The 12,755-nt window shown below is 34.7% G+C and overlaps 1 protein-coding gene across 6 annotated transcripts in view; it reads left to right on the top strand.

The window, feature by feature from the left end:
* pik3c2b (phosphatidylinositol-4-phosphate 3-kinase, catalytic subunit type 2 beta) overlaps positions 1 to 12,755 on the top strand; it is an 84,749-nt gene that overhangs the window by 49,333 nt on the left and 22,661 nt on the right. For all 6 annotated transcript variants that reach the window (XR_012387163.1, XR_012387161.1, XR_012387162.1 and 3 more), the window contains exon 15: positions 7,594 to 7,736. Coding sequence is in view for 3 of the 6 variants with exons in the window: in XM_073916727.1 (XP_073772828.1) it covers positions 7,594 to 7,736 (143 nt within the window). In the remaining 3 variants the exon portion in view is untranslated. The remainder of the gene's footprint in view (positions 1 to 7,593; positions 7,737 to 12,755) is intronic.

Here is a 12,755-nt window from a genome sequence, read left to right as displayed (position 1 = left end):
TGCTTAATGTTTTTTTTCCTATATTCAGAATAGCCTGATGAATTTAAAAGTAAAAAAAAAAATTAAACTAAAAGTAGCTGGTAAATCTTCCTGTTTCATGCACTTGTAATTAATGTATAAAGCCTTGTTTATACTCGACACGTTCGATTGAGTACGAATGTGCCATCATCGCTGTGTTTGCAGAAGTTCGCTTGTTGCGCGCAACAATTTCAGCTTGCAGAGCGCACAGTTTTTTTTTAAACTCGAGCGTACAGTTCGCGAGGTGCCACGTTTCATTTGAGTTTAATATTTTGAAGAGATTTTGTCTGAAACAGGTACGACCTCCATGCGTGATCATGGGGATAACCAGATGGACAATAATTATTGGATAGAAATTGCAACAGTGGGAAAGGAGGAAAGTCCTTTTGTTAAAAAGTTTAGGAAAACTTGAGATAACTGGAAAAAACTTTGATTACTGGAAAATAATATTTGAACCTATTAGTTTACAATATACTGATGCCCTGTTTTTCTCGGCTTTATTGGTGATAATGGTTTATTCTTTCCATAATAAAAAATATATTTGTAGAGCAGCCCGTGTTCTGTTGTCAATAATATTTTAATAAACTTTGATCAGTAAAACTGTCCGAGATATGAACAAAAGCAAGTGATGCAACAAAGTTTAATTTAAAAAAATCTTGAATGATTATAAAAAATCTTTAGAATCATTAAAATAATTTATAAAAGTTATATAAAAATAAATTATTTTAAATATCTTGAACAATGTTAATGATATGACATAGTACCGGAAACTCCCTACTTCTCTGTTTATTCGTCTGGTTTTACGGTGGGGTTCTTTGACCCCCCCCTGTAATTGTAAAGAAAATCACAAGGTATAAAAGCCTTGTCTGTTTTGTGAGGTGCGCGCAGTCAGCAGAGGTGCGTGATGTGGCGTCAGGCGAAAGTATAAATCAGGCTTAATAGTGACACGGGTAAATGGCATACTGGAGGGCATGAAAACAGGCTCTTCAAGCACTAGAGCTGTGTTGATACTCACCTCCTATAGTGAACCAGTTGTGGTGATTTGAACAGGCTGACTTTTGCAAGTGTGATGCGGCCTGTTAACACCACACACATAAGTAGACAAATTTACATGTGTGTGTGTGTGTGTGTGTGCGCCAGTTCCTGTGCTAAACAGACATTTAACTGACTATAAGAAACTTTGCAAGTACTTGTCAATTTACACTAACCCTAACCCCAACCTAACACACTACTTATAATCTAATGAGAGTTGATGACATGTTGATGCAATGTAACTTAAATTCAAAATAATCAAAATAAAGTGTGAGCATTTTTTTCTTATTCCTGCATTGCACCTCCATAAAAGAATCATGTGTGTAAATACAAGAATAATTGTCATAACTTATAACGATAGAGCATCACTACATTAATAACTGACTTAAAGACTGAAGCTGCAAATCCAGCTTTAAATTACAGAAATATATGAAATGTTCAACTATATCCTATAAGAAAACAGTTTATACAGTATTGTTAAAATCAAAGATTGGCTTAGTCCCTTTATTAATCCGGGGTTGCCACAGCGGAATGAACCGCCAACTTATCCAGCAAGTTTTTAAGCAGCGGATGCCCTTCCAGCCGCAACCCATCTCTGGAAAACATCCACACACACATTTAACCCATACACTACGGACAATTTAGCCCACCCAATTCACCTGTACCGCATGTCTTTGGACTGTAGGGGAAACCGGAGCACCCGGAGGAAACCCACGTAAAGGCAGGGAGAACATGCAAACTCCACACAGAAACGCCAACTGAGCCGAGGTTCGAACCAGCGACCCATCGATCTTCTTGCTGTGAGGCGACAGCAGTACCTACTGCGCCACTGCCTCGCCCGTTTGGGCACAAGTGTAGATTAATTTGCTGTTAAAAACAAAAGTGAAGCACATATTAATGTAGATCTGTCTTAAATAAGGATGAAACACAAAAGAAGTTTCTTGAAAAATGATCTAAACCTCTACGCTTTGACCCTCATAGACTTGTATTTCCTACTATGTAAGTTAGTGGTTACAGGTTTTCAATTTCCCTCTAAATATCTTCTTCTTTGGTTTTAACATATTTAATTATTTATTTATTTATTTATTTAATGAATTGTATTTATTTTGTTAGTCAGATGCAAAAACAGTCCAAAAAAACAACATTTATTAGAAATAGAAATTTGCATTTAGTCGAATTTACGATCACTAATGCACAATTTAATGCATCTCAGCTGAATACATTTATTTTGAAATGAATGAATGAGAGAAACTAAGTGTATTGCCCTGTCTCTTTTAAAAATGGCATTGAAGATTGCTGAAAACACACACACACACACACACACACACACACACACACACACACACACACACACACACACACACACACACACACATTCAATCATCACAAACACCTGAGACCTCCCTGTGCACACTGAGTCACCACTTCCTCCACATATATAAAATCCTCCCTTAACACATCCAGACGTGACATTTTCACCGCTGCTCTGTCTGTAAACAGCACTTCCCGCTGGTATTGTTCTGAATCTGTTCGGTAGATCACATGCGCACATGGTTTTCTCTTCACTCCGACCAAATTCCCACCCTCCACTCAGCCCTCCAACTATACAGTCCCCCTTTCCTCTTTCTGCCATCTCCCTGTGCCAAGCCGGCCCATAGTAGTGCCAATAGTGCTCTTTTGTGCCCCAATGCCACGGCTTTGTCTAAGGGCACTGGGCTGTGCAGTTTAAACTGGGACGGATGCCTGTTCGGTTGGGTTTGCCCCTCATTAAGGTGCTGGGGTTATTCAGGTTATTCAGTGTGAGGTGGCAGATTTCCCTCAAACTGCCCTGTTAAAACGGCCCCACGGCTACGATGCGTCTGGGTGTGATGACACATCTGGGCCTCGTTAAAACCGCCTAAACGTGCACTCGCTCCCCCCTAGCTTCTCTCCTTGTCCTATACTGGACTACTTTTCTTTCACTCTTTTTCGCTGACCCCATTTTTCACATTCTTTTCCTTTTCAATACACGCATGTATTTGATGTTTTGCCAAACTAAATCCTTGACGACACTTTTTGTACTGCACCGTTGAATCTACTTGTGGAGTTTGTAAATAAGTATAAATTAGAGTCCTGCTTTTTTCCTTGATGAAAATGTCTACTAAATAAATAAAATTCTAAATAAAATAATAAAACATTTCTGTGATTAAGAACTAAATGAATAAATCAAAAATGGGCCCAAATACACCTAATTAAATCATGATATGGACAAAACTTTATTATTAAAACAGAAAACCGTTTCAACTTGATGGAATAGTTTGAAAGAATAAAGAATACATTCACATTACGTTGCCTTTATAAAATAAAAAAAATAAGCTAAAAAGAATCTATTTATATGTATTTATTTATTTTATTTAGGTTTTTTTTATTTATTAAAATTTTTTTTATCAAAGTGATTTGGAAAAGGACAAACTAAAACATTAAAGTTAAAAAGGAGTATTTTATATTTGTTTATTTATTTATTAATTTAAAATATATTTATATTTTTTATTTATTTCTTTAGTTATTTTCTTTTAATTAAAGTGATTTGTAATTGGACAAACTAAAACAATAAAGTCAAGCTGAAAAGAGTGTTATATTTATTATTTTTTTTTATTAGTTTTATTAAATTTTTATCTTTCATTTTTTTTCATTTAGTTTTTTTTTTATCAAATTGATTTGGAATTGGACCTTTTCGGCTTAGTCTCTTTATTAATCTGGGGTCGCCACAGCGGAATGAACCGCCAACTAATCCAGCATTAACTAAATCCAGCTGCAACCAATCACTGGGAAACACCCATACACACTCATTCACACACATACACTAGGGACAATTTAGCTTGCCCAATTCACCTGTACCACATGTCTTTTTTGCTGTGAGGTGACGCTACCCACTGCGCCACCGCATTGCCCCGGAGTCTATTTTATATTTATTCATTCATTAAATGATAAATAATTAATTAATTAATTAATTTATGCTTTTAGATATTTTAAAGTGATTTGAAATTGGACAAACTAAAACATTTCTATGTAATAAAATGGTTAAAAATGTAATTGTGTATGTTGTAATGAAAGATACACTTTTGAGCTGCATGTGTGAAAAGATCACAACAAGTGTAATCTGCTCATCAAATTGAATCTTTATATGAATACAAAGCAGTCTTTGTGATTTTCACACATTGCCTTGTCATTTCTTGTAATGATTGCTATTGGCATTGTTAGAATTAATGAAAAGTGGCTGGACAACTGATGAGTATTGATATTTCATATACGTTTCTATTATTAAATACTTGTGTATTCTAATATACAAAGCATATCAGGTCACATTACATACATATTTTTAGTTACATATTTCATTTTTCATAAAAGTAAATTACATTTATTATCATACCACTTCACCTTAATTTATGACCCAATAAAAGCCGTCTTCACTGAATGAACTTTATTCTGAGCAGAAGAGAGCTGCCCAGGGGTGTTACTGACTTCCTTCCAGGTGGCAACATTTGTTGTGAAGGTCATGAAATGCATGAGAGACTTCAGCAGTCATTATTGCAGTGTTGTGTTTTTTCTTTTTATTCTGCTAATGGATGAAGTGTGATGCTGAGAGGCATATGGCAGTAATGATTGGATGGATTTCAACATAGACTGACAGAAGTGTGAAAACAGCCCCAGATGCCCTATTATAAACCATCATTTATAGCTTCATTTGCTGTCCTAATAGAGTTTTCTTGACTTCAGATCTGTTTTAGTCACTGGATCTGTGCGGTTGTATTTTGTTTTTTTCACTTTTCAGCTGTGTGTGTATTGGAAGTCTGCTGTTATCGTTTAGTGTGTAATTTGACGTGTTCAAGGGGAAAGCCTCAGCTGTTCATGGTGCTGTTCTGGCTTTCAGCGCTCATGTTAACTGCTGCCATCCGTGACCGTGAACTTGACTCTTTCTGCTTCGGATCATAAACCTTCTAATTTCACTCTTGTCCCATCTTTGCACCCCATGAGCTGGAGAAAATGTTACCTGTGATAACCATTTGTTTTCTTTATATCCTTAGTGCTCCATTGAACAGAATAGAGTTGTTGGGCTACATGAGTGATCTATGAATATGACGTAGTGATATGATTTTTTTATTTTCAGGGGAGATTAAAATAGCATTTTAAAAATCATTAGAATGGGTTTTAATATAAATTGTCACAAGTGACAGTTTAGCTCAGGGCTGTTCAAACTCAGTTCTGGAGGGCCAGTGTCCTGCAGAGCTTAGCTCCAACCGTAATCAAACACCCTCTTGAACCAACTAATCAAGCTCTTACTATATATTCTAAAAAACTTCCTGGCAGGTGTGTTGAGGTTGGAGCTAAACTCAGCAGAACACCAGCCCTCAGAGGACCGAATTTGGACAGCCCTGGTTTAGCTGGTTCATTCTGATGTGGTGACCCCTTATAAAGCAGGGAATAAGCTGAAGGAGAGCGAGTGATGTTATGATGTTAAATTATACTTAAAAATGTTAATATAACTCTTTCCATGATTTACTTCATTTCTATGCACAATGACTCAAATGTATACAGAATAAAATCATTTAAAACAAATATTGACATGCACTGCCTGGCAAAAATAAAAATGCTACAAAAAATATTATGTTGGATTTTTATTGCAGTGATGAATATATATTTTAGCTTCCTATATGTTCACCTTTTCTTTTAAGTAAGCTTTTTATCGGGCTGAAATAAAAAAAAACAATGCTAAAAACTTTTTCATGCATAAATTGACTCATAGTTGAACTAAACCTGAACATCTTTGGGATGTGGATGGCATTTTGAAGAAATAAAAATCTATAAAAAAAAAGACATTCTGAAGTATTTTTGGCCAGGCAGTGTACACACACAGAAATAAAGGTACAAAATCTGTCACTGGGATGTTACCTTTTTTAAAAGGTACCCTTTTGTACCATACAGGTGGACATTAGTACCTTTATGGTTCACTATCCGCATTTTCACTGTTGGGCCAGTGTGAGCCAGGGCTTTTATCAGGCTGTGGTTGAGCAGTGAGGCCGAAATCATGTCGCGTTTCCACTGTCGGGCTAGTAGCTTTCAGCGCGTCATGCAAACCTCGCCCCCAGTACATCCCCCAAATCAAATGTCACGCAACCCGCCCACTTCAGCGGGAATCAGGCAGATAAAGCACACATCACATTACCACGAAACCATTCAAATAAAGACAACCGAAACAAACAACAGACACGTTACTGTACAGCATTACATTATATGTGTATACGCACATGCCTGTGTGTTTCCATTCATCATATTCATTTACTCGCAGACCGACTGTTGGCATCGTAGATCGAGTGGTCTCGCCACTAACAGAGGGACCCAGCGCAGTGAACGCACCCATCCATAATATAAAACCACAGAAATTATCAGTTAATATCGCGGTAGATAATGTATTTTATATCATCCTCGTTTAGATAGACGCTGTCAAATAATTAGCCCAAATGCTCCGGAGACACCTGAAACATACCTTTTTAATAGGTGATTTCCCTTTATTTAAAGATTTTGCATATTATTCTGTGATCTTAGAGTAAAGGAAAGTGTTAAGTGATTCAGTACATAAGAGCAAGTAATAAAATGTAGCCTTTATTTCGTTGCGCTCAGCAGCTTTTCACTAATAAAGCTCTACATGTATTTAAAATTTTATTTTTTAAATTTGACCACGTCATATAAAAACATACACACTTGTTTTAGGACACAGAACACATTTTGAATTTGCAGTTTTCCCCGACGTGTTTGTAAAGCAGCGCTGCAGGACTGCGTGACAGAAAAAAAGGCAGCCTAGTTTCTGATTTCACTCACCCATTAATGCTTTGCTTGCACGATTTGATTAATACCATCGTATCCAAATACTTTATAAATAAGATTTAAATAAGACTGGGGGGTCTCCAACCACCATTTGTGTGCAGCATCCACTTGGATGCGACTGCAACCACAGGACAACGACGCCAGTGCGCTCACCACACACCAGCTATTGGTGAAGTTGAGAGACAGTGAATACAGCTAATTCGGTGGATGGGGATGATTGAGAGGCCATGATCGTAAGGGCCGATTGAGGGACTTTGGCCAGGACACTAGGTTTACACCCCTACTCTTTACGAGGAGTGCCAAGGGATCTCTAATGACCACAGAGAGTCAGGACCTCAGTTTAACGTCACACTGACAGTGTAGTGTCCCCTTCACTTTTACTGGGGCATTAGGACTCGTACAGACTGCAGGTTTACTAACACCACTTCCAACAGCAACCTAGTTTTCCCATGTGTTCTCCCATCCAGGTACTGACCAGGCTTAGCCCAGTGAGTAACTGGTCTTGGGCTGCAGGGTGATATGTCTGATAATGGAAAATCAGAAATAATAAAAAAAGACTAACGTAAGCGCAGGTGCCGTTCAAATTATTATGTCTGTCCCATAATTGTTGGATTTGCCATTTCAAACTATACTGTAGTTTTTACACTCATTTGTTAATAGTGACTTATTTTTGTCTTTCAGGTGGACTTTCCTACCTCTTCTTTTGAAGTGCGCTTCAGCACCCCTGCTCCTGCTGAGTTCAGTCCCCAGTATGAGTTCTCCCACCTGGACCAGGTTAGCCAGAGACAGCTGCATGACGTCCTGCACAAGAAGTCCCTTTTCTGGTAAGCAGACTGCCTGAAAATTCTAAACTGCACCCTGATTTAATTAAAGGGATAGATAGTTCACCCAAAAATGAAAATAATCACTCTACAGTTGTTTCAAACCTGTTTGGGTTTGGTTTTTCTCTTTAGATTAAAATATATTCAGATAATGGTGGCTGTACATTTTTTCCCACTATGAAAATCAGTGGCTAACAAACACTTCAGGCAGATTAACTACTAAGTAAATGTTCAATTTTGGGTGAACTGTCCCCTTAATATGTTCAATATCTTTCTTTAAATATTCAAAAAAAAAAATGTCTGCATGTATGCCTGTGTCAGAATCTAAAGTATATCTTGGTTGGAAAAATACAATATCTAAACACTTTATAATTACCATTTATATTAAACGGATTGTTCATCCAAAGTAAAGGGGACCTTTTCTTTTCTTCATTAGAACATTAAAGCAGATTATTTTTGCTGAAACTGTGGTCTGGTGATTTCACGATGCAAAACAATACAGTGAGATCTCATAAAACAAAACCAGTAACATTTTTGGGGGTATTAAAGGGGTTGGTTTACCCATCAATGAAAATGTTTATAAATGTATACCTTTGTGTTTCTTTGTAGAACACAAAATAGATATTTTGACCATTAACATTAATATTCATACCATCCTCTTCAAATTATCTTTTGTGTTTAATTTAAGAAATAAAGTCAGATAGGTTTGTAAAAAGTGAGTTGAGTAAATGATGAGAGAATTTTCAGTTTTGGGTGATTATTTTTGATTATTTTGCCTAAAATTCCTTTTGCAATGCAATACGTTGATATCTAGTCATTAAACTTATAAAAAGTTCTGCTTTTACAGGAGAAGGGTTGTTTAAGTGCAACGGCAAACTCAAATGACCAGCTCATGAAATTTCAGATTCAGCTGTCGTTACTCATCATTCATATTTTAGCGACTCGCAGCATGAAATCATTTTTCCGCTCTCAAATGAGCATGTCTGCTTGGGAACACAGGTTGAATAAGCTCAGTAGTGGATATTGAGATGATGATCAGGCACATACGAGAGCAGACGAAACCAGCTGTTGTAGCAGTTTGTGTCAGATCCTTCCTCATTGGAGAGAGGAATAAAAGCACTCGTTGTCCATTTCCCTTTGACCTGAGCCTTTTTGCATCTTAAACTTTATATGAGAATGTGAGGAATGAATATTTGCTGGTGATTTATTCACTCTTTATTAACAAATAAAAAATTATATTTTTGTTGTTGCTGCTGAAACAACTGTGGTCCTTGGTGTCTCATAAAATGTACGTCAAAGGCCACCAGCACTTTGAAAGTCAGAAAACATACAGGAGATACAAAACTTTAATTTTGCCTCCTGATGACACATTGAGGTGTATGGAGCAAAATGATTAATCTAAGCAAGGATTTTTCTGCATTTAGCCTATTGAAAAGTGACCGGAACTACATGTACAGTTACAAATAAACCACCTAGGCCAGAAGCTCAACATTGAGCAACATTTATATATATATATATATATATATATATATATATATATATATATATATATATATATATATATATATATATATATATATATATATATATATATATATATATATATATATATATATGTATGTATGTATGTATGTATGTATGTGTGTGTGTGTGTGTGTGTGTGTATATATATTTAAAGCCTAGTAATATTATATAATGTAATATAATATAATAGCTGTTTTTATGCATTTGGCCTATTCAGAATTAAACATAAATGTACAAAGTTACACAGGATGTTTTTCGATTTAATTAAATTGTGTTCTTATCAATCCATATAAAAGTTTTCTCTTTTTTTTCAGTTTTCCATCACAGGAGAATATAATTTATTATATTCAATATACAATGACAAATGACTTTTAACTGCTTTATATGCTACTATATATACCCCCTCTCTGTGTTTTAATATAAGGTATATCTGGTACTCCTCGGTAATCTCCAGTGCTCCGTTTGTTAGTTTCATCTCTAGACAGCTGATGTGGATCTGATATCTCCAGCTGGCCCTGTTGCTCCTCTCTCTTTTTCTTTCTCTCTCTTTCTCCTTCCCTCTCTCATCTGTTTTTCCTCTCTAATGCTCAGAGAATAAAACATTTGCTGTAGTGTAAAACCTAGATCCACAGCAGCCTGGAAATATTTAGTCATAAATTGTCTCCAGCTCTGGGATCAAAGGTTGAGCATTTGAGCTGGGTGTAAACTCTCTGATCTGGTTTTCGTCAATGGAGAGTTAATGTTTCAACTTTGGTAAAGAGTGGGGGCGGATTTTACTCCTATTATTACTTTTTTTGTCTTTATAATACTTATAATAATAATAATAAAAATGTGTGTGTGTGTATATGTATGTGTGTATATGTATGCATGTATGCATGTATGTATGTATGTATGTATGTATATATATATATATATATATATATATATATATATATATATATATATATATATATATATATGTATATATATATATGTATATATATATATATATGTATATATATATATATATATATATATATATATATATATATATGTATATATATATATATATATATATATATATATATATATATATATATATATATATATATATATATGTATATATGTGTGTGTATATATGTATATATATATATATATATATATATATATATATATATATATATATATATATATATATATATATATATATATATATATCAAATGAGGTGTTGTAAAGAATTAAAACTACAAAAATGTAACTAAATTCAATATATTTTTGTGGTTTTCTTGATTTTTGCTCTATTATAAAAAAATTTTATGTAATATATTTCCCCCAAATATGCATTCTAGTGTCCTTTTTAACGAAGATCTAATTCACTTTGTTAGATCAGTTTAACTTTTTGTGTTAGTATGGTCTAATCTTATGTACAGTGGCGGATTTAGACATGGCCAATATAGAGCATTGCCCTGGGTGGTATCTTGCTCGGGTGGCATGGCGAGTGCAAAAAAATAAAAAAGTGCCCCAGTAAAAACATGTGTGCCCCAGTATGCTTTGGGATAGGATGTACTTTATAAAAGTGCCTTAACGTAGAGTGGTAATCCCAGAATAAAGACGTTATGGGCCATTCAGATTTGGCATCTTTCGCGTAATGAGTCAGCAAGGTAAGACTTAATAACGTTCATTCTCAGCCTTGAGTTGAGTCTAAGATGAACAAATAATTCTATAAAGCATTATTTTATGTTATAGAAATAATTAATATACATGCAAAATAATCTTAGTAAATCACTCCAGTTTTGTTTTACATTTATTTGCAGTTACATTAAGGATTGATTTCTGTTAATTTAGAATAATAATTTAATAATAATAATAATTTGAATAATAATTTTATTTATAACAAATAGATCCTAATTCTGGTATTGTCCATGTTTTACACAAAGTTGGGCATATATAGGGTGGTTCGCCCAGGGTGCCATTTAAGCCAGAACCGCCATTGCTAATGTACAGTATTTTCATAAAAATATTATTGTTTGGCACCCTATTGAAAATATTAATGTAAAAGAGAAATCCTTAAGGGGGTGTACTTATTTAACTTAGGCACTATATAATTACACCTGAATTTGAGTTTGCGATCAATACAAATGGCAAAAAAGCCTATCCTATCATCATCCTATTTTATTGTTAAATTATAATGTTGTTGTTGTTTTATCCAATTGTATGACATAATTTCACACTTTTGTTAGGAATACAGCATTTGTAGCTGCAGTTATAAACTGTTTACTAACGTTTATTAATATGGAGTTAATGCTCACAAGATAATGAATTCACTAGATGCTAATGCTTAATAAATGTGTAGTTATTATAAAGTGTCACCGTTCAGTTTTTAATGCATTAATGGATGAGACATGAAACCACCTGGATTTACAAATATGTTTGAGTAAAACATTTTTTTTTTCTGCAAACTGCTCAACGTTTCTTCAAAGAAACATGCAAAAAAAATCATTGACATCAATTTTTAAAATGAACAATACAACATGTGTCCTCCAGCACAAGAAATTGAGGCTATGGATTGAAATTAAATGTAATAATGTTGTAAATAATATCCAGTGTCACCCGTTTCTCTTCAAAAGACCGCAGTGTGTTGTCAGGAACCACAGTTGATGATTTTATTTTGCCTGTATGCATTTTTATTTACACTACAAGTACTATTATAGCCATTAAGTTGCATTTTACAAAACACCAAACACCATGATTATAGCAAAAAATAAATACATAAATAAATTAAAAATGTAAATAAAAAAACTTATTCTTCTACTAAAGTAAAATCGCCTACATCTTGGAAAGCCTGAGGGCAAATTTATGTTTGTGTATGGACTATCCCTTTGAATATACCATTAGTTCCACACCCTTTTCTTCATCGACTGATCCACAAAAGGCCCTCAGGGTTGCCTGGAGCAACTGCGGCCAGGAATCAATACTACTCAGGCCTCCAGTGAATTGTGGGATGTGTAGTCGTCTAATGACAGTCATGCTTGTATATTGTTGTATGAAGCTTTCTGAAGCCTTTTCTCCAGTATATTGAGCTGTCTGACGATGAATGTATGATTGCGGCCCAGCAGGCATGGGTAATCTGATTCCAGGGTCCTGCTCAACAGATCTCTGTCATCCCGAGAGAGAGGAGACACTCCCAAAACATGAATTTATAAGCCTACCGAAAAACACAGTGGCATAAACATGGTCTATTTTTGAATTACAACCTAGCAGCTCATGGCAGAATAAATGGGATGATTATAAAAAAATTCAAAATTCTAATTAAATACAATTTTTGATTCAAGACATGAGCAGGTTGTCTTTATTATGGTGCTGAATGGGTCACAAAAGACTTGCACATAAATTAGTACTACAATGTAAACATGCTGGATTCAACACAACACAAATTAATTAAGCTTAAATTAGTAAAAGTGATTAATTTTATAAAACAAAACAGTTAAGTAAAAACAATTAAGAATTGTTTCAATGAG

The sequence above is a fragment of the Danio rerio genome, chromosome 11 (assembly GCF_049306965.1).
Source record: "Danio rerio strain Tuebingen ecotype United States chromosome 11, GRCz12tu, whole genome shotgun sequence".
NCBI classification, from domain to species: domain Eukaryota; kingdom Metazoa; phylum Chordata; class Actinopteri; order Cypriniformes; family Danionidae; genus Danio; species Danio rerio.
The sequence above is the reverse complement of the archived record's forward strand: the minus strand, read 5'-3'. Positions and strand labels throughout refer to the sequence as shown.